This window comes from Oryctolagus cuniculus, chromosome X (assembly GCF_964237555.1).
Source record: "Oryctolagus cuniculus chromosome X, mOryCun1.1, whole genome shotgun sequence".
NCBI lineage: Eukaryota > Metazoa > Chordata > Mammalia > Lagomorpha > Leporidae > Oryctolagus > Oryctolagus cuniculus.
The window spans coordinates 48232726-48256112 of record NC_091453.1 but is presented as its reverse complement, the minus strand read 5'-3'; the positions used below and the strand labels follow the sequence as shown (position 1 = coordinate 48256112).

Genomic DNA, 23387 nt, shown 5'->3' with positions numbered 1-23387 from the left:
AATGAGTTTTGAGATATTAAAATATATTTTACCTAGCATTTTACATTTTTAGCCCAGAGTCAGTGTATCTTATTAAGCATGTTTCCAGAAATGGAAACAACCCTCCCCCCCTTATTGCTTCATTTTCAAACTAAAGTGGAGGGGATGCTTCCTGGCCAGACAAGAGTATTTATTGTGATTCTGTTTTCTTGAACGTTCATGCCTTGTGTGATTTAAGAACTGCTGCTTGGGATCATTTGATAATTTATTATCATTTTGTCATTGGGGGGATATGGAGTATTAACCATCCTTAAGACTTATTGACTTATTTTGTACAATATTCAGTAGTCAAAGGAGGGTCCACAGAATCAGGGAAATCTTTGAACATGAAAGACAGAGTTGGAAATAAACAGATCAAAGGCAAGTGGAAGGAAATGGAGAGGAACACTTAAAATATGTAACTTTCATATTTTCAGATAAGTGGAAGAGACTACATCTGAAATTATAGAATGCTGTGAAAAGAATAGAGGTGAATTCTTGGAAATAAAAAAATAATAAAAATGAAAAGCTCAGTAGAAGGTTTAGAACATAAGCTTAAATCTTTTACAAAGCAGGTCAACAAAGGAAAAGAAGTGCAAGGTTGAAGAGAAAGTGTAAAAAGTCCATCTAGTTGGTCCAAATAAAAAAGTTGGAAAGATAAAATACTGAGGAAAATTTATACATGAAATGATTGAAAAGATTTTTCCAGAAATATAAGGTCTGAACTTGGAAACTGAAAGTACCCAGTGCCTTTCATGATGGATGGTGATAGGCTTTTACCTAGAGATGCCATCACGGTGTGTTGGAACCTCTGAAACTAAGCCAGGATCCTATTAACCTAGCATTCTACATCTAGCCAAACTATTACATATGAAGCATTTTAAATATGCAAGGCCTCACAAACTCATACACACACACACACACACACACACACCTTTTTACAAAGCTTCAGGTGACTAGGCTTCATCCTAACAAGGGAGCCAAGAATGCAAAAGGAAAACCGGGACTACTGAAAAAAAGTACCAACATAGAACAGAGGGAAGGGGAAATTCCTAGAATGATGGCAAAGAACGATTCCCAAAATTACAAGTGAGCACTTTAGGCGTAGAAATCTACAACTGCAGATTATTAACTGTCGGAAGTGTCCAGTTGATACTACCTGAAAATGAAGTGTTAAATATGGACATATTGAGATGAGATTTGGAGAACTAGAGAAGTTAGAGTTTGAATCAGTACTGTGCATAGTGAAAAGTAAGCAACCAACCAAAATGCTGTAGTTTATATATTGTTTGATTGCCCCCCACCAAGACTTCATATATTGAACTTCTTAAATTTTGGATTCTCATGAGGTACATTTTATGGGGTATAGTATAATAACAACAGATATACACAGCATAAACCAATCCTATCAGACAATTAGCCCTCTCATTTCCTTTATCACAGTCTATAGTTATCCTACTGTTCTGTGGAACACCAGCACCTATTAACATCATCAACTGCATTTTAGTGTCCATTATCAGATTTCCTTCTATGCCCCCAATTTTCCCATCATCCAGTAATCACTGTTTTAGAATGATACCCATACTCCCTTGCATTGAAATGTATCCCCTTCCATGTGAGATATTAAGAGGATGGAAACTTAATCCGCCTATGTTATGTAGAAGCGGGATTGGGAAGTGATTAGGATTAGATAAATTAGGAAGAAGCCCCTAGGATTAAATACTTGTGGCTTTTTAAGAAGAGGGCAAGAGGCCAGACAGAATTTCTTAGTATAATATACTATATTTCAATAAACCTTTTTTTAAAGAGGCCAGATACACAGACATACATGCATGTTCCTTGTCTGTTGCCACGTGAGGCTCTGTGATGCCTTACTGACTCTGCCTATGTGTTTTGTTATAGTAATGAAAAATGGACTAATACACAAAGCAAAACAAAAAGGCAATTATTAACTTTAGAAAATATAAAAATGGGGGCTGGTGCTACAGCATCATAGGTTAAGCTGCCGTCTGCAATACCAGTACCTCACATGGGCTGCTCCACTTCTGATCCAGCTATCTTCTGTAGCATGGGAAAGCAGTAGAAGATGACCCAAGTCCTTGGGCCCCTGCACTCACGTGGGAGACCCCGAAGAGGCTCCTGGCTCCTGACTTTGGATTGGCTCCAGCCATTGTGGCTATATGTGGGGTGAGCCGTCAGTTGGAAACCTCTCTTTCTCTCTCTGCCTCTCTGTAGGTTTGCCTTTCAAATAAATAAGTAAATCTTTAAAAAAAGTTAGTCTGAGATTTTAGGGATATGGAAGTAATAATAGAAATGGCTTATAGAGATGAAAGTGATCACTTCTAGAAAGCGGAACTAGTAGAAAAGGAATTGGCTATTGCTGCTTGTCTTAACCAAGTATGTGAAACCACATGCTTATTTTTTTTTCACTCCCCAAATGGCTGCAACAGCCAGGGTTGGTCTGGGTTGAAACCAGGAATGTGGAACTCCACCTCCAGGGTAGTAGAAACCCAAGTTCTTAAACCACCATCCTCTGCCTTCTTAAGTGCATTAGCAGGATCAGAAGCAGAGTAGCCAGGACTAGAACTGGCCACATGCAGGGGCCTAATGAGCTGAGCCATAATGCCTGTCTCTACATTGTTATCTCATTGTGGAAAAAAATTGTACTGGAGTGTCCTAAACTTGAAATGCTTCTTAAGTAACCATTTAAGCACATCACTGAGGTATGACAATTAGACTTCCAGGTTCTTAATACTGGGCCAGGCTGAAAGCCAGGAGCTTCTTGCAGGTCTCCCACATGGATGCAGGGGCACAAGCACTTGGACCATCTTCTGCTGCTTTCCCAGGATCATTAGCAGGGAGCTGGATCATGAACCAGGGCCCATATGAGATGGACAGCATCATGGGAGGTGGCTTTACCTGCTATGCCACAACTCCGGCCCATTTTTTAAAAAATATTTATTTTGCAGGCGCCGTGGCTCAATAGGCTAATCCACCTTGCGGCGCCGGCACACCGGGTTCTAGTCCCGGTCGGGGCGCCGGATTCTGTCCTGGTTGCCCCTCTTCCAGGCCAGCTCTCTGCTATGGCCAGGGAGTGCAGTGGAGGATGGCCCAGGTGCTTGGGCCCTGCACCCCATGGGAGACCAGGAAAAGCACCTGGATCCTGGCTCCTGCCATCGGATCAGCGTGGTGCGCCGGCTGCAGCGGCGGCCATTGGAGGGTGAACCAACGGCAAAGAAGACCTTTCTCTCTCTGTCTCTCTCTCTCACTGTCCACTCTGCCTGTCAAAAAAAAAATTTATTTTATTTATTTGAAAGATAGAGTGATAGAGAGAGAAAGGGAGAAAATGACCTTCTGTTTGCTAATTCACTCCTCAAATGGTTACAACAGCCAGAGCTGGGCCAGGCTGAAGCCAGGAGCCTGGAACGCCATCTGGGTCTCCCACATGGGTCCAGGCACCCAAGGACTCAGGTCATCTGCTGCTGCTTTCCCAGGTGCATTAGCACAGAGCTGGATTGGAAGTGGAGCACCTGGGGCTCCAACTGGTGTTGTGATATGGGATGTCAGCCACAATGCTGGCCCTCTAAAGTTTTCCTTTTTAACCATTTTTGAACATTCTAGAATGAAAAGCCTAATACCAGACAGTTTCACTGGTGAATTCTACCAAATGTTTAATGAATTAACTAATTATTCACAGTGCTTCCAAGAATCAGAAGAGGAGAGACCTCTGAACTATGAAGCAAATATTACCCTGAAAGTAAAACCAAAGACAAAATAAGATTTCAAAACTATATAGATGAATATCCCTTATGAATACAGATGAAAAAATCCTCAATAAAATACTAGCAAACCAAATCTAATGATATATAAAGAAGAATTAGATTCCACAACCATCTGAGATTGGTAGTTTTAACATCTTAAAAATCATCAATGCAATATACCATATTAATAGATTAAAAAAGTAAAAACACATGAGCATCTCAGTAGATACATATAAAGAGCATTTGAAAAAATCCCACACCCTTCGATTCTAAAAATATTGAACAAACTAGGAATAAAAGGAAACTTTGTCAACCTGATTAATGGCAGCTATGAAAAACCCACAGCTAACATTGTACTTAATATGTGAAAGACTAAAACACTTCACTCTAAGGTCATGAACAGGACAAGGATATTCCCAGTGTTCACTGTATTCAGTATCATGCCAAAGATGTTAGACTACATGGTGAGCAAAGGTTGTAAAGGCAGAAATAAAACTATGTTTTCAGCTGTCTGTCTTTATCTAAATAGAGAAAATGTACATATGTGCACGTGCACATACAGAGAACTAATAAAGTTCAACAGGGTTGCAGGGTACACGATCAATATACAAAAATAAATTGTATTTCTGTTGTTTCTTAGGCACAAATGTAATAAAGGGAATGCAAAACATGTACATTGAAAAGTATGAAACATCACTTAAAGAAATTACAAAGATGCCAAAATCTTCCAATGGAGTAAATGGTGCTGGGACTACCAGACATCTGCTTGAAAAGTCACATCATGTTCAAAAATTAACTCACTATAAATTTGTAAGCTAAAACTGTAAAATATAAAACTCTCAGAAGAAAATAGGGGTATAAATCATCATGACAGACAAGTGTTTTATTTTATTTATTTGAAAGATTTATTTATTTGAAAGAATTTACAGAGAGAAAGAGAGAGAGAAAGAGAGAGAGAGAATGAATGGGTCTTCTATCCACTTGTTCATTTCCCAAATGGCCATGATGGTCAAGGCTAGGTCAGGCTGAAGCCAGCCTGGAACTCCATCCAGATCTCCCGCATGGGTGCAGGGGCCCAAGTACTTGAGCCGTCTTCTGCTGCTTTTCCAGGTGCATTAGCAGGGAGCTGGATCAGACTCAGAGCATTTGGGGCATAGATGTGACATATGGGATGCTGGCATCACAGGCAGAGGCTTAACTTGCTGTGCCACAATGGTGGCCCCAGTAGTTTTTTTCAGATATGGTGCCAAAGAATAGAGCAATCAGAGAATAAGCAGGCTGTTGCATGTCTTTCACCTAGCAGTTAAGATTCTGGTTAAGACTTACCTTGCAGGGGCCAGCGCTATGGCGCAGCGGGTTAAAGCCCTGGCCTGAAGCGCCAGCATCCCATATGGGTGCCTGTTCTAGTCCCGGCTGCTCCTCTTCCCATCCAGCTCTCTGTTGTGGCCTGGGAAAGCAGTAGAAGATGGCCCAAGTCCTTGGACCCCTGCACCCACATGGGAGACCTGGAAGAAGCTCCTGGCTCCTTTGGATTGACGCAGCTCCGCCTGTTGCGGCCATCTGGGGAGTGAACCGTCGGATGGAAGACCTCTCTCTCTGCCTCTACCTCTCTGTGTAACTCTGTCTTTCAAATAAATAACATAAATCTTTAAAAAAAAAAGACTTACCTTAGAGTGCCTGGATTTGATACTTGGCTTCAACTCCTGACTCCAGCTCCTATTGATATAGACCCTGGGAGTGATGGCTCAAGTAACTGGGTTCCTGCCACCCATGTGGGAGACCTGGGTTGAGTTCCCGGCTGTCGCTCCCCATCTTCGCGGAGGAACGACACAGGACCCTGCGCTGTTCTTTTGTCTGCTCGGCCCTTCCCGGGTTTGCTGCTGGTTCTTCCCGGGTTGGCTGCCGTCCCTCCACCTCCGTGGAGGGGCGGGCCCCCCTGCCACTTTCCCCACTTCCGCGGGGGAGCGGCACACGGCCGGCCGGCTCTCTCGGGGGCTGCTCAGATGTTCCACAGGTGTTCCTTCAGATGTTCCTGGTGCATGTTGTCTCTCTCCTCCTTTATAGTCCTCTTCCACCAATCCCAACTCTGCTACCCACACGCCGAGTACGCTGCTCTCCTCCAATCAGGAGCAGGATCAGCTCCTGCAGGTTACTGGTCAAACTGGAGGCAGCTGTGTAGAAGCTGTTTACTCCTCTCCCAGTGCCATATTGTGGGAGAGCAGATGCATAGAATAAGTCTTAATTTCAGTAACTTAGTCTAGTCCTAGTTGCTCCCCACACCGGCTCCTGGCTTCAGGTTAGTCCATCGCAGCCTCTGCCATTGCAATTGTCATTTAGAGAATGAACCAAAAGGTGAGATCTCTCTCTCTCTCGCTTGCTCTTGCTCTCTCTCTCACTCTCTCTTTCTTTCACATCCATAAATGAAAAAAACTTTTAAATAGGCCAATTGGACTTCAAAAAATAAGAAAATTTTATGCTTCCATGAGAAATTTCGAGAAAGTACCAAGACAATTCAAATAAAGGGAGAGAATGCTTGCAAATACAGTATTCATAATATCTAGTGAATTATATTTATAATGAATATATCAATAAATATATTTAAATATATAATGAATTATATATATTATAACTTAATAATAAAAACTTAAACCCATTTTCAAAATAGGCAAAAAGAATCCAATAAACATTTCTCCAAATTTCATATATATGTGTGTGTGTGTGTGTGTGTGTGTGTGTGTGGATACCAAGAGATATTTCAATGTCTTTAGTCATTAAGAAAATACAAATCAAACTCAGTGTGATACCACTTCACTTCTACTAAATTGGTTATAATAAAAATAACAGATAATAATAAGTATTGGTCAGAGGTAGAGAAATTAGAGCTCACATTTATTCCTGTTGGGAATGTACACTCATTTTGGAAAGTACTTTGGCAGTTGCGCCAGAGGCTTTAACAGAGTACATATGGCCCAGCAATTCTACTCCTAGATATATGCCTGATAGTACTGACAACATGACCACAGAATAAAAATGTTTCTGTACATTAGTGTCTATTGCAACATTATTCGTAGTAGTCAAAAAAAGGGAAATAACCAAAATATCTATTATCTGATGAATTCATAAAGAAAGGTAGCATATCAATACAACCAAATCTTACTCAGTCATAACAAGGGAATAGCATACTCATTCCCACAGTATGGACAAACCTTGAAAACTTCAAGCCAAATCTTGTCAGGGATGAGATGAGAAGCTAGTCGTAAAAGGCCATATTGCATGATTCCAGTTATCTGAAAACTCTAGGATAGAAACATTCATTCCTCTAGAAAATAGATTCTGGCTTCCTGAAGGCAAGTAGGCAGGGGCATGGAGAGTGACATCTCATATGTATGGGGATTCTTTTTGGGGGTGATGGAAATATTTTGGAATTAGATAGCTGTGATAATTGTACAACTTTGTGAATGTACTAAAACCCACTAAGCTGTACACTTTAAAGTTGGCAAATTTTATATGTGAATTAAATCTCAGTTTTTATTTTAAAAATGGAGCACAGGAGAAATTGGCTTTATCTGTTTCTGGAGAATGCACGTGGGTTTTCTGGCTCCCATGCGTTCCTCAAATAATTGCCACTTGAAATAGATTTAGCAGCTGGAGGAACAGTTTGTCCTACCTATTTTGTTCTATGAAAATCTTTATCTCTTATGTTTTGGATCTTTGGGCTAGAATAATAATCCTTCATGAACTTTATTCAGAAGCCTCCCCAATTATTTATTTATAAGTCCACTGAATGTTATTCCTCCCACGGTCATTTGGGCTATATTTGGTCATGTGGAGAGTAAGATAGACCTGTATATTATGTGCCCTTGAACAAAAATTAGCTCACCTCATTTGAACCTTAATCTGCTTTTGCAGTTTCTGCATCTCAGATTGGTGAAGACTAAAATGAGATAATAGGTTTTAAGTAGCTGTCACAGTGCCTGGCCTGGCTCAGGCCTATGTTAATATTAGATTCCTTCTTCTTTCCCTCCATTATAAAGTTTACTCTGGTAAGAAAGCACCTTCATTAGAGGTGAGAGTTTGTGTTTCCTTATGAGACAACACAAGCCGTTTTCATGGATTCCCCAGCATGGTGTTGAGAGAATTGCAGAATGTCAGCATTAGTTTGTGACAGATGTGCATTGTTAGTGCTACCTTGGAGGCTATGTGACTTCCAGTTGTGCTGAGCAGCAGAGAACTTAATTAAGGCCGAGCCCAGCCTCCCTCACAAAGCTTTTCAATTCTTGATTTTCAGCTAACCTTCCATATTTTTAGCTCATCCTTAGTATCAGCTTTTGATATACAGTAGTGAAATGCTTAACAAAAAACCCAGAATAATGAATTCAGAGGCAGGCCCAGGTTCCTATTGTCTTGGTGATGTTTTATTTATCATTAGACTGTGTAAATGCATTGTGGATTACCCTTCTCAAGATATACATTTAGTTTACCCTTGTGTTCCTTCTTCTTCCTTTTAAAAAGAATTTGAATGAGTGGTTAATGCATGTGAAAGATACTGCACAGAAGAAGAGGTCGCTACCACACAGGCTCTTTTTAATTATGCTTCTCTGAGCAGGCAGAGACCTTCCCAGAGTCTCCAGCTGTATCAACAGGAACTACCCTTTCTGTAGACAGAATGATTTGGGGTTGTATTTTAGGAAGCTGAAACTGCTGAGACAAATGCAAGGGTAAATTCTGTGTTGGCTTTTTTTTTCCTTCTCAGGAGCTATTGAGTTTGACCACAGGAAACCTGACACTGTCTCCTTCATTGCCATTTCTAAGCAGACGGAAATAAACGTACAGACATATAATCTGTGCCCTTTCTCCCACATCTAGGAGCGGAAAAAGAAATTTGAAAAGGATGGGGAAAGGTTTTATTCTTTGCTGGACCGGCACTTACACTTGTCATCCAAAAAGAAAGAATCTCAGTTACAAGAGGTATGTTCACTAACTACGCTTGCCCTCCATTGCCAACTGTGCCTTGGAAACAGAGGCACATGTCTGTTGCAAGGCTTCCCCAATACCCTGTGTCAGCAGGAAACCAGGTGTGGTAGTTGTACTCACAGTTAAAACTTGGGATTCATAAGCCCTGAATTCTTGAGGCAGCTCCTCGACACTGTGACCAACGACAGTGTCGCCTTGGATATCTTGCTTCTTTCTTGCTCTCAGTTCCCCATGTGCAAACAGAGGAGTGCTACTCACTGGTCTCAAGTCCTTTCAGTTCCACGTCTCTGACTGTAGATTCCACACTAGCATATGGTTATGTTGTTGTGGCATTTGGCAGATCACTAACGTATCTTCTACTTTGCCCCTTAGATAGTCCATTACCATTTTTTGGGTCCTGTTCTGGGACTACTACTTACACGGGACTTACTGTGGCTCTGATTCAAATAAGCCACCATTTGTTGAGAGCCTGTACTCTACTGGGCACTATGTTGGGAGCAGCAGGACTGCAGAGTCAATAAGATATCCTTCCTGCCCTTGTGTGCTGGTCTTGCTGGGGTGGGCAAGTGGAGAATAGAAGATTTACATTTGGATATGGCGAATTTTCTTTGTGGAAAAATGTTGCCCTTCCAACTTGAAGTGGTCATTTAAAAATAGCTAAAGTTTTGGGTTTTTTAAAAGATTTGTTTATTTATCTTGAAAATCAGAATTACAGAGAGAGAGAGAGAGAGAGAGAGAGAGATCTATCCTCCATATGCTGGTTCACCCCCCTAGATGGCTGCAGTAGCTAATGCTGGGCCAAGCCAAAGCCAGGAGTTTCATCTGGGTCTCCCACATGGTTGGCAGGGGCCCATACACTTGGGACATCTTCTGTTTTGCTCAGGTAGGTTAGCAGGGAGCTGGATCAGAAGTGGAGCAGCTGGAACATGAACTGTTTCCTGTACGGGATGCCAGCATTGCAGGTGGCTTTACCTGTTACACCACAGCATTGGCCCCAAAGTAGCTGAAGTTTTTGACAGGAAGAAATGGAACTTTCAAATGGAAGCCAATGGCCCATTGGTAAAATGTGGAGGCTGTTTAGGAAATGGTTTGGCTAGAATTTGCATTACTACCAGAGGATAGTAAGAGACAAAATAAGATCAGGCGAGTTGAGGCCACATTGTGGTGTACTAGGCTCAGGAGCGAGTTTGTGTTTAATTCTGTGGGCACTGGGTGAATCATTGAAGGCTTTTGGTCATGTAAGCAACATGTGTAGAATTATGTTTTTACGAATCCTAAGCTGGCAGAGGTTGTAGGATGGGTTAGATCAGGAAAACACTAGTAGCAGGAAAATCAGTTTTAGAAATGAATGCAATGATCTGGAGAAGAGGGTCTTCGACAGAAGTGTGGTAATGGGGAAGGGAAGGAAGCAATTCACTGATGAAGAACTTTTTTTTTTAATGGAACAAAAATCTAGTAAAATGTGGGGACATTGAATATTCAAGTATGACAAGAGATCTGCTGGAATAAGATCGTAAACATGAACTATAAAGGTACTTAGAAATAATCTTGTCCAGGATCACACAGACTGTGGCGGAGCTGGAACTCACCTCCTGATTGCTAGTTTAGTGGGTTTCTATCACATTGTCATAGGAGCTTGATGGTGAAAGGTTAAGGGTTGTAGTGGTGGATGGAGTCAGGTATTGAAAAGCAGAAGGATTACTTCTCATCTATAAACTGAAATCAAGTCTGCGGTCTTCTACCATTTTTCTTTGCACCCTTTTGTTGTATACCTTTCCTATCTCTTTTGTGCAGAACAGGGTTAATTATAGCACACCGGAGACTACTGTGCTTAGAAGAGCCTGTTTATAAGATTAGCTTGTGGCTGGTACCTGGGAATCTGACTGGTAAACAGTTGCTTACATTAATATAAAGGTTTCCTTAAATGTTAAGAGTGGCTTATTGTATGTAAAATACCTGCACAAACAATGTGGCTTATGTTGAATACCTTCTTTTCTTAGGAGAGTCTAGAATTTTGGGGTGTGCTCAAGCAGAGGGTGTCATGTGACTAGCCCCTAGAAAAACCTAGGATGTTCCATCTCTGATGAGCTTCCATGGTAGCATTTTACCTGTGTTGTTAGAACTTGTTAAATGAATAATTGTGTCCTGTGTAATACCACTTAAAAATCTCTTGGCACATTACACCTCATTTCTTCTGGACTTGGTCCCGTGTAACTTTTTGCTTCTCTGGTTTTTCTTTGTGTACTTTCATCGAAATAAATCTTAGCTCTGAGTATGATTTTATGCTGAGTCCTGTGAGTCCTCCTAGAAATTACCAAACTAGGGGGAGTGTTCTAAGAGTTTGGTAATATATATAGCTATCCCTGGGGCTTTCTTGATTTTCAAGAATGCAGTCTTTATATTTGTTCAACCAAAAATTACCTGGGGGACATGAAGAAAAATTTAATTTTTTTTAAATTAAGAGATTTTATTTTTAGATCACTTTTTATTTTATAGAAAAACTGAATGGAAGGTGCAGAAAGTTTCCATATATTCCTAATCCTTCCCCCAACAGTCTCCCCTATTATTAATGTCTTGCATTACTGTGGAACATTTGCTATAACTGATGAACCAGTGTATTGTATGCTCTATGGATTTTGATGAATGTGTTTTATATATGTCTACCTTTACAGTGTCATACAGGGTAATTTCACTGCCATCAAAATGCTTCAACTCTGCCCATTCATCCCGCCTTCCTCACTACAAACTGCTACCAACTAGTGATCTTTTTATGGACTCCATATTTCTGTCTTTTCTAGAATGTCATATAGTTGGAATCATAGTATGCAGACTTTTCAGATTGGATTCTTTCACTTAGAAATACATATTGAAATTTCCTCTCTGTCTTTCCATGTCTTGATGTCTCACTACTTTTTAATGTTAAATAACATTCCATTGTCTGGATATACCACTGCCATTTTTAGCCATTTGCCTATTGAAGGGCATCTTGAATTTTTCTTGAACTTGGCACTTATTAATAAAGCTGTAAAAAAGTTTCTGTGCAGGTTTTGTGGTTTTTTTGAAGTTTTTTTTTTTTTTTGGAAAATACCAAAGATACTATGGTAAGAAGATGTTTAATTTTGTAAGAAATTGCCATGAATTGTCTTCCTACTGTTGAATTGTGTGCTGGCATTCTCTTGTGTCTCATTATGTTTTCTTAAAATTATTTTGAATTCTTTGTCAAGAAATTCATCAATTTCCATTTCTTTGTGGTCTGTTACTAGAGTTTTTATGTAACTTTGGCGGTGTCATGTTACTTTGGTTTTTCTCCTGCTTTTCCTGTCCCTTCCTTGATATTTGTACATCTGGTGGATCAGTTGCTTCTACCAACTTTACAAGATGGCTTTCGTAGGAAGAGACTTTGTGCTAGCAGTATGTCCCTGGGTGTTGGTTGGAAATAATGTGTTGGCTTTGGTTACAGATGTACATTTTAGTGTAGTGTTCATGTAGCTTTCTCAGTTTCTCTTGTGACTTGTAGGGGCCAAAAGTGCATGGGAAAGGCTACTCTGCTACTTCCAGGGTAACAGGAGGGTAGACAGGGCTGCCTGACTGTTTTATAGGAGTGTCTTCAGGCTGATTCTTTCAGGTCATTGTCCATATTCTTCTTGGGACTAAGAGAGGTGGGAACATCCTCCAGACTGGGTCAACAGAACTTCTGAGTGCAGTTGCCTGGCTGCTTCAGAGCACCCTGTATTGATAGGGTCTCAAGATGGCTGCATTCAGCAAGAGTTTGTGTGGGGAAGGTGCAGTGTGGGCTGAGCTCTTTTCTCTGGGGCAGTGCAGCAGTGTGGTAACCTGGAAGCTTCCCAAGCCAGGCTCAGGGACCATGAGAGCCATGAAATTCTCCAGCAGCAAATGCCTCAGGTGTCTGTGGCAGGAGTAGGGACTTCCAGAGATCTCCTGCTTACCCTTTTCCTGCAACAAAGCCCATGTTGGTTCAAGTTTGATCTTGAGGGACAGAGCAGAAGGTCTGTGCTCAGTTTGCATTCTTTGTAAGTCCATAGTGTAGCTCCTTGCTCTGCAACATTTAGCCCTTCGCCTGCTTTCCTCTGCTCGGTGCTGCCCAAGGTTGGAACAGAGGTGGAGGAAGCCGTCCCTTGGCTTCTTGGCCGACAGTACCAGATGCTCAGTCTGTGGGTACCAGCCTGGGGCCAGGGGCTGTGGGGTTTTTGCTGGCACTGGGGTTCACTGTGGCCTGGTACTAATGCCTATGCTTAATTCCCTCTCCTTCCCCCAAGTGGCATCTCTCTCTGTGCTGTGCTGCTTGGAGTTGGGAGAGGGCTGACATGGGTGACTCTTCCTGCTTTCTTCAATGTGTCTTTTCTCATTGTCATACTACAGCCAGGCACTATGGTCTCTCACCTGACTTCCCTATATCTTGGAAGGGTAGATGGGTGCTTGAATAGCTGCTCACATTCGTGTCTCCAAGGAGAGATGGCCTTCATTTTTTTTTTTCTTAGTCTTTTTCTGCCTTTTCTTTCTTTATTTGAAAATGATATATGATTTCATTTTTTGTTCTAGCATGTCAATGATATTTCTTTCTTTTTAAAATTTAAATGGTTTCCCTAGTGCTTAAAATATGCATTAACAGTTAATCCATGTCTACTCTGAAATAAGACTACACTGCTTTATGGGTGGTATAACAACCTTATAATTTAGTTTTTCCTTCAGTCTTTTGTAATACTGCTGTCATTCTTTTCACTTATTTGTAAGTGATAATCATCAATTAAGAATAAGAAATATATAAAACATTACCTTCATTCATTCCTCATCTACTGTTGTTCTTTTTCTTGTATAGGTCTACATTTCTGATGTGCCTCATTTTCCTCTGTCTGGAGAACTTCTTTTAATATTTCTAGCAAGACAAGTCTAATGATGACAGATTCATTCAATTTTTGTTTATTTGGCAAAGTATTTATTTTCCCATCACTTTTGAAAGATATCTTAACTGTATACAGAATTCCAATTTGGTGTTTATTTCACCTTTCAACATGTTAAATATTTTACTTCATTCTCTTCTTTTGCATGGTTTCTTAAGGGAAGTCGGATGTATTGCATATCCTTGCTCATCTAGATGTAAGCTTTTTTCTGTAGCTTCTTTCAAAATTTTATCTTTGTCTTTTTTTTCTAACAATTTGAATATGATATGCCTACACATAGATTTTTTTTTATATTTTTCCTTGGTGGTGTAACCTGAGTTTCCTATATCTGAAGTTTGCTGCCTTTCATTTTGATAAATTCTGAGTCATGATTATTTCAAAGATTTAATTTCTCTATTTCATGTTGCAGTATTCTGAGCATACATATGTTATAACTTTTGTAATTTCCAGTAGTTCAGTAATTGAATTGAATATTTAAGTAGAAAAATTAGATATTCTACTCCATGTTATTCATTGTTTATTTTTCTTGTTACATTTAAGTTTTGGAATTTTCTGTTGATATTACTTCAAACTTACTAATTGTTTCCTCACTCATGTCCAATCTATCAGTGAGGCCTTTACAGGCATTGATTTCTATTATGTGTTCTTGATTTTAAGGATTTCCTGTGGATTCTTTCTTCCAGTTCATCCGTGTGCTAATAATAGCATCTATTCTTGCTTGTATTCTTCTTTGCCCGTTAAAGCTTTTATCATATTGATCATAGTTATTTTAAATTCATAGTTCAATAATTCCACAATATTTTCCATATCTGAGTTTCTGAGTTTGGTTCTGATGCTTGCTCTTTCTCTCCAGCTTTTTTTTTTTTTTTTTGTAGTTGAGCATGTCTTTCCATTTCTTGTTGAAAGTCAGAAGTGATGTTGAGATAAAAGGAACTGAGATAAATAGATCTGAGGTTTTATGTTTATCTGGCTGGGAATTAAGCCTGCTAAGTTTGCTGTACCTATAGTTGTCTGAGGCTAAAATTTCCTCTGCTATTCTTGTTTCTGCCTTTGGATGTCCTTAGAGTGTTCTTAAATAAGGTTGTAATCTCCCCAGTACTGGTCATAGTACCATAACTCTTGGGCTTCTGCTCTGGTAAGTCTTGTTCTCTGCATTCACCTCTCTATCCAGTTTTTGGAGGAGTTTTCCTTCTGACTTTAATTCTCTATTGGAGCTTAAAAAAAGTTATTGGCTTTCCTCTTACTTAACTTTTTTCTTGGTGTGGGAAAGGATATGATGACTTCTAGGCCTGATGCACATCATGCCAGAAACTTGAAGGCTTGGGTCAGTCACTTTTACCTCTTGGCTTCATATTCCCTATCAGTTGCATGAAGAATAGGATCACTAGTTGGCATTACATTCTCCTCTAGCTCTATATGTGCTGAAATTCAGGAATGACTGTGCCAATTTGTAATATTTGTTCCTGTCGGCAGGCAGACCTCCAGGTGGACAAGGAGAGACACAACTTCTTTGAGTCCTCCCTCGATTATGTTTATCAAATCCAAGAAGTTCAGGAGTCCAAGAAGTTCAATATCGTGGAGCCAGTAAGTTCTGTGTATTGATGAGTGGTCTAAAAGTATTTATGAAATGCCAGGTAAATATGGGAGAACTATGACCGTGAAACTGGAATCTCAAAGAATGAAAGGGAGTCAATGCTTAATAATGAATGTGTAGATCATTGTCACATTGGCTTATGTTTTTTTTCCTCTTCACCCTGTCTTCAATCCCTAATTTTCTCTCTCTATTACTGGGGTTTTTCTCTTTCCTTTCTTCTCTTTCCTTTCTTCCTTCTCTCAATTTCTGTAACACACTTCCTATTTTCTTCGCTTCCCTTCTTTCCTTTCATGCTTTTAGAAAGTTTCTTTACACATCATAAGCCAGGTACTGTGTTGGATACTCATATCCCTTGCACTCAATGACTTCCCAGTGTAGAGTTTTTGTTTCTACATTATGTAATTTTTTCTACTTCAGTCTCTAACATATTGCCAAAAGCAACATGCCAAATTCAATTTCAGAAGTATGCTTGATTTTATTTATTTTCAAATATTTTATCTATTTATCTGAGAGGTAAAGTTACAGACAGAAAGAGAAAGAGACAGAGAGAGAGAAAGGTCTTCCACCTGATGGTTCACTCCCCAAATGGCCACAGTAGCTAGAGCTGGGCCAATCTGAAGCCAGGAGCCAGGAGCTTCTTCTGGGTTTCCCATGTGGGTGCAGGGGTCCAAGGACTTGGGCCATTTTTCACTGCTTTCCCAGGCCATAAGCAGAGAGCTGGATCAGAAGAGGAGCAGCCAGGGCCTGAATTGGCATCCATATGGGATGCCGGCACTGCAGATGAAGGCTTAGCCTACTACAGCACATCGTTGGCTCCATTTTATTTTTAAAGATTTGCTGATTTATATATTTGAAAGTGTTACAGAAAGAGGGAGGAGAGACAGAGAGAGAGAGAGAGAGAGAGAGAGAGAGAGAAAGAGAAAGAGAAAGAGAAAGAGAAAGAGAAAAAGAAAGAAAGAAAGAAAGAAAGAAAGAAAGAAAGAAAGAAAGAAAGAAAGAAAGATCTTCCATCTGCTTGTTCACTCTCCAGATGGCCACAACAGCCAGAGCTAAGCCAGACTGGAGCCAGGAACTTCATCTCAGTCTCCCACATGAATGATGGGAGCCCAAATACTTGGACCATCCTCCATTGCTTTTCCTAGTCCATTAGCAGAGAGCTGCATGGGAAGTGGAGCAGCTGGGACGTGAATTAGCACCTTTATGGGATTGTGGTAATACAGGTGGCTACTTAACCTGCCATACCACAACACCAGCCCAAAGGGTGCTTAATTTTAATTTCATTTATTTGAAAGAGTGAGAGCAAGATATAGAGGCAGAGAGATAGAGGGAGGAAAGATGGGAGAGAGGATAAGGGGAAAGGGGTAGCAAGGGGAAGAGGGAGACCAATAGGTGGGTAGGGAAGGACAGAAGGATAGAGAGACACGAAAGGAAGGAGGGAGGGAGAAAAAAAGAAAGGGAGAGAGGGAGAGGGAGGGGGAGGGGGAGATCTTTCATCCACTGGTTCACTCCCCAATTGACCGCAATGGCTGGAGCTGCACTTATCTGAAGCCAGGAGCCAGGAGCTTCTTCCGGGTCTCCCACACGGGTACAGGGGCCCAAGGACTTGGACCATCTTCCACTACTTTCCCAGGCCACAGCAGAGAGCTGGATCAGAAGTGGAGCAGCCAGGACTTGAACTGGTGCCCACATGGATGCCGACACTGCAGGCAGCAGCTTTACCTGCTACGCCACAGCACTGGCCCCAATGAGTGTTTTAAGCAGGGTATGATGGGCTCAGTTTTGTTATGTGGAGAATGGCTAGGAAGGGGCCACCAGTGGAAGTGAAGAAACCAGTTAGGAGACTGCTAAATGTAGGTAGAAGGAGGTGTGGATTTGAGTTAGGGTGGTAGAAATGAGACTATTCAAGAATGGCTGGATTAAAGATATATTTTGGGGGCAGACCTAGCAGGAATCACTGATGGATTCAACTAGAATGTGAGTGAAGGAGAAATTGGGGATGATTCTTTAGTTTCTGGCTTGAATGTCTGAATGAGTGATTGTATCATTTCCTGATAGAGTATAAACGATGTTTGAATGTCATATAATTTGGTCTATAGATAGTTATAAATATTGTCTTCACTGTATTATATCCTGTACATAGTAGTAAACTCCTCTTTGCTCACTTTATGATCCTTGCCATGAATCCTATGTTATGTGATATTAGTATCACTACATTCAAGAAAAAAAAGTATGTGTATTTATATTATATAATATCTACATATGAAATGAGTATGGCAAAATGTTAAAAATCATGAAATATAAAAATAAATTGCTTTAAAAACACTGAAACCAAAATCTACACTGAAAGTTGAAAAATAATATTAATAGTTTATAACATTGTTTCCAATTATTCCTAAATATGTAACTCATTATGAGTAAAGTTCAGGTTAGTTTATATACAAGAGGCACCTTTTCCTCCTTTGCTTTTCTCCAAAAGATGCCCATTATAACATTCCTCCAAATGCCATATTTTTCCCTTTCACATCTAAAACTTTTCCATGTAATGTAAAGTTATTCTCCAAAGTAGCTTTTGCACCCTCAGTCACTGTGTATAAAATGCCTCTTGTTTTAAATATTTACTCTAGCTTTAAATATTTGACATTGCACTGACAGTACTGAAAGGTATAAAATTGATTGCACATCATTGTTTTAATTAATCATACCTTTAATTGTAACTTTTCCATTTTATTAAAAGTGTTTGTTTCTTCAGTGAAAAATACATCTTATTTTCCAAGTTCAGGGTACACTTTCCTCTAATGCAAGAATAGTTCTGTGTAGAGCCCTTTGTATTTCCATGACTGCTTTTAACACGATACCGAGTAAACACTGTGGACCTTCTTTTCTGAGTTCACTGTTCTTTTGTTTGTTTAATGAAAAGGTGCTGAAGATAAAGGTATTTTTACGTGTCATCCCTAGGTTTTGGCCTTTCTTCATAGCCTCTTCATTTCCAACAGCTTGACTGTGGAGCTCACACAGGATTTCCTCCCATACAAACAGCAGCTCCAGCTCAGTTTGCAGAATGTGAGTTTGCATGTGGTTTTCTTCACCTGTCTTTTCATTCTGCTTCAATTTCTGTCCCAGTGACCTTGGCTTTGGAGATCTAGGTTATTGCAGGCCAGTTTTTCAGAGCATGGTGATGTGGGTTGCAAATGTTTTAAGGTACTGGACTGTCTTTGTTTTTCCAGTTTCAATTTTCCCTGCCGTTGAGGCTGACTGTTGTTCAGACCCACCCTTCCACCCACTGGCACCTCCATCTAGCCAACATTTATTAAAATTTGCTAATTTACTATGTCTTTCCGAGATCAGAATACAGTCCTAAGCTACTTTCCTGGTTGGTCAAGACACTTTTGCTATGGGTTTTATTAGTACAAACATGCATTCCTTCCTTTTTCTCACTACTTATTAGAGTTAAATAAATTATATTTTAAAAGTTTTATTTATTTCCCATGGTAGTTCTCTTAGATGATCGTAGACACAGCTTTTCCATATGATGGGACATATATGAGTATGCTGTCAGATATATTATTTGATTCATTCACTTATTTAACCCTACTTAACAAATGTTTCTGGATACAGGGAGCATTTGCCCTCTGCCAGGCATTGTAAAGGGCATTGATATGCCATAATGAACATAATGAGGCATGTGAGTTTTTCTGTCTTGGAGGAATATATAGTTGCTAAAGGAGAGAGACATAGACACAGTAAATTGTAACTCTTCCTTATGATCCATACTACAGTAGTTTCAAGATCAAAGTTCTGGAAGAACAAAGAATGTAAAAGGTAGCTGTCTGGTGGAATCAGGGAAGGCATCACTGAGGTGGTAAATTTGGACTAGGTGTTATGATGCTTGAAATTCATGGATGTGTTTTTAGATAAGAAATACTGATAAGTTGTGGTATAAATAAATCTGACATATGTGTGTGTGTGTGTGTGTGTATATATATATATATATGTATATATACAGAGAGAGAGAGAAAGAAAAAGAATATCCTCCATCTGCTGATTCACTCCCCCCAAATAGCTATAATGGCTGGGGCTGGGCCAGACTGAAGCCAGGAGCCCTGGAACTCCATCTGGGTCTCCCATGTGAATTCAGGTGTCCGAGCACTTGGGCCGTGTTCTGTTGCTTTCCCAGGTACATTAACAGCATGCTGGATTGGAAGTGGAACAGCCAGGACTCAAATTGGCACTCCCATATGGGATGCCAGTATTGCAAGCAGTAGCTTAACCCACTGTGCCACAAAGCCAGCCCCACTCTCTCATATATTTCATTCCCTGTTACAGTCTCCCTGTTGTAAAGCATGGGTCAATCCGATGCTCAGAATTCTGAGTTTTTATTGTGGCCTTACATAATTCCCATGAGGAAAAAAAATCCCCTGTTGTGGTTTCATGAATATATCATCTTTTATATTTCTCTCTCTTCTAGTCTGTATTGTCATTAAACTCTTTAAAGTTGTTGTCTAGTCACTATGCATGCACCGTTTGTTTTTGGTTATGTTGTAGCACATGCTGTCTATAGTCTCTGACCAATAAAGACTTATTCATGATAATAGTGGTGATGATGATGATGATGATGATGATGATGTCTTGACAGACAAGAAATCATTTCTCCAGCACCCGGGAAGAGATGGAAGAACTTAAGAAGAGGATGAAAGAAGCTCCCCAGACATGCAAGCTTCCAGGACAACCAACCATCGAAGGCTATCTGTATACGCAAGAGAAATGTGTGTGGGAACACAGGAGTACCACTGGGTTATACTAGGCTGCCACCTATTGCACTTAATATTCCCAAACTCTGGGCATGCATATCATTCACAGACCCATCTAATACCTACAACTCTTGGAATGCAGACTGGGATTAGTGAAAAGAAACAGCAAAGGGTATTTGAAGGGAAGATATGAGTTTTTCTTATAAATGCTGTGGGATGGTAAAATCTAACTGTTTCTCTGAGATTCAAAATGGAAATTTTTAGTTTTCAATCCTCATGACTCTGAGAGGTGGAGGAAAGGAGATGGAGAAATAATATGAGAGGACTTCAAATGTTCATGGAAAATATAATTAAATAGTAAAAATAAAAGATAGAAACTATTTTTCAACATAAGATGCCGGCATTTTTAGTCCATCCCCAAAGAACTGAGGGTCCTAGAAATTTAACTATGTTAATGAAATCTTTTTAGCTTTAATGGCTGATGAAAAATGGGTGCCCCTTAAAGATTTTTTTAATATCAAAGAGCAAAAATAATTTGGAAGAAGCCCAAGCAAGACTGATGTAAATGTCTAATGATTTCTCATTGAAACTTGTAAAATTGCCCTTGTTTGATGAGAGTAATGAGTTGGAACATTGTTGTGATGGAGAAATGCTCTCTGCTAAAGCTTTGCTGGGCATTTTTCTGCTAGAACTTTGGCTCCCTTTCTCAAAACACTCTCATAGTAAACAGATGTTACCATTCTTTAGTCCTCCAGAAAGTCAACTAGTTAAATGCCTTGAGTATCCCCGAATACTGTTGCGATGATTTTGCTTTACTGTACCACTTCTGCTCTTGGAAGCCATTGCTTCGATGGTGCTTTTTTTTTCCATCAGGATCATTCTGATAAAGGCATGAGTTTTCTTTTTTCTTTATTTTATTAAAAATATTTTTGTTAAGATGTAACACTTGCACAACCTTCATGGGGACAGTGTAATATTTCAACATATACAGTAGGAACTGATCAGGCAATCAGCATCCCAAGTTCTGCACTCTTCCTACCAGCTCTTCTCCTCCACTTCTTTACATAGTATAGAGTGTATCATTGTGATTTATAGCACCCCTATGTGTTGTGTAACACTAAAACCCATTATCTCTATTGAATTAGGTCTTGATACCTTTTATCCAACCTCTCTCCATCCCCCTTTCCTCACCCTTCCTGGTATCTGGTAATCACTATTCTAAGTTCAGATTTTTTTTTTATCAATTGCGCATATGAGGTGACCATCAATATTTGCCTTTCTGTGTTTGGCTTGTTTCACTTAACATAATCTGTAGTTGTCTCCATTTTGCAGCAAACGACAGCATTCCATTCTTTTTGTAATAATAGTATTCCATTATCTTTATCCATTCATGGACACCTAGGTTGATTCTATATCTTAGCTATTGTGAAAAAGTGCTGCAAATGGGAGTTCGTTTGCTGGTATCTCTTTCATATGCCAATTTCAATTCCTTCAGATATATTCTCAAAAGTGGGATAGCTGGGTCATGTGGTAGATCCGTTTTTAGATTGTTTTTTTTTTCTTGAGGAACTTCTGTACTTTTCTCCATAATGGCTATCCTAATTTACATTCATGCAAATAGTGTATAAGGAAAGGATTGCCTTTGTTCCACATCCTCACCAGCATTACTCGTTTTTTGTCTTTTCTATAGTAGCCATTCTAACTGCACTGAAATGATACCTCATTTTGGTTTTGGTTTGCATTACTCTATTAGTGACACTGGACATTCTTTCCTATATGACTTGGCTATTTGCATTTCTTCTTTAGAGAAATGTCTATTCAGATATTTTGATTATTATAGTTCATCAAAGAAGTGCTTCGGAATCTTGAACCTACTTGCTTCAAAATCCCATTGAAGGACGGTGCCACGGCTCACTAGGCTAATCCTCCGCCTTGCGGTGCCGGCACACTGGGTTCTAGTCCCAGTCGGGGCGCCGGATTCTGTCCCGGTTGCCCCTCTTCCAGGCCAGCTCTCTGCTGTGGCCAGGGAGTGCAGTGGAGGATGGCCCAAGTGCTTGGGCCCTGCACCCCATGGGAGACCAGGATAAGTACCTGGCTCCTGCCATCGAATCAGCGCGGTGCGCCAGCTGCAGCGCACTGGCCGTGGCTGCCATTGGAGGGTGAACCAACGGCAAAGGAAGACCTTTCTTTCTGTTTCTCTCTCTCTCACTGTCCACTCTGCCTGTCAAATAAATAAATAAATAAATAAAATTTTAAAGAAATCCCATTGAGAGCTCTGCACTTGTTTATAGCTGATGTGGGCCCCCATCAAGCAGAAAGTTTGCACCACTTTAGTTTTTTGGTCAGAATAGTGTAAGCTGAGATGCCTATGGGATTGGCTGTTGTCTCTGCAATTCATCATAATTATTCAATTAAGGCATGGTCAAGGTTAAATTTCTTTTTTCCTGGTAAATTGACGTGAACAGTTTGCTGCTATGGGCTTCATCTTCAACATTGTCTCTTCCTTTTGAAGATGATGATGCATTTGTTAACTGATGGTTCCTTTGAGGCATTGTCTCCATAAACTTTTTGTAAAGCATTAGTAACTTAACCATTCTTCCACCCAAGGTTCATCATAAATTTAATATTTCTTCTGGCTTCCATTTGAACAGAATTCATTCTGCTTTGATCAGAGCTCTTTTCTTTTTTGAGAGAATTTTTTAAAAGAATTATTTTATTTGAAAGGCAGAGTTACAGAGAGAGAAGGCGAGACAGAGAAAGGGTGAGATCTTCTGTCTGCTGTTCTACTCCCCAAATGTCTGGGGTTAGGCTGGGCCGAAGCTAGGAGATTGTTCTGGGTCTCCCACGTGGGTGCAGGGATCCAAATACTTGGGCCGTCTTCTTCTGCTTTCATACGCACAGTGGCAGTGAGTTGGATCAGAAGTGGAGCAGCCAAGACTTGAACCATCACCCATATGGGTGCCCCATTACAGGCAATGGCTTAACTCGTTAAGCCACAATTCCAGGCTCTTTTCAAACTGATGTTTTACTCCTCTTAGTACCTCAAACTAGATCCTGTTTATGCATGTTACCACAAGTTAGTACGAGTTTATTTTGGTGCAGAATTTTTTTTAATCCACATATAATTTTTTCTTAATGCCTATTTTCCATGAAGCTTTTGAAGAACCTTCATATTTAGTATACCTACCATGTGCCACATATAGTGCTAAATGCTTTAAAAACAGTCATATTTAATCTTTGATCTTATCTTATACCCATTTTACACATGAGGCCACTGAGGCTCAGAGGTCACCATCTGAAAGTCTCCTGAGTAAAAAATGGTAGCCCTAAGGTTAAGTTCAGGACTGTGAGATGCTAAAACCAGAGCTCCTAC

General features: G+C 40.1%; 1 protein-coding gene across 1 annotated transcript in view; it reads left to right on the top strand.

Annotated features, from left to right (window-relative positions):
* Positions 1 to 23387, top strand: part of OPHN1 (oligophrenin 1) — a 363857-nt gene that overhangs the window by 183865 nt on the left and 156605 nt on the right. The window contains exons 6-9 of the mRNA XM_051827157.2: positions 8646 to 8747; positions 15146 to 15256; positions 18222 to 18326; positions 19900 to 20029. Of these exons, the coding sequence (XP_051683117.2) occupies positions 8646 to 8747; positions 15146 to 15256; positions 18222 to 18326; positions 19900 to 20029 (448 nt within the window). The remainder of the gene's footprint in view (positions 1 to 8645; positions 8748 to 15145; positions 15257 to 18221; positions 18327 to 19899; positions 20030 to 23387) is intronic.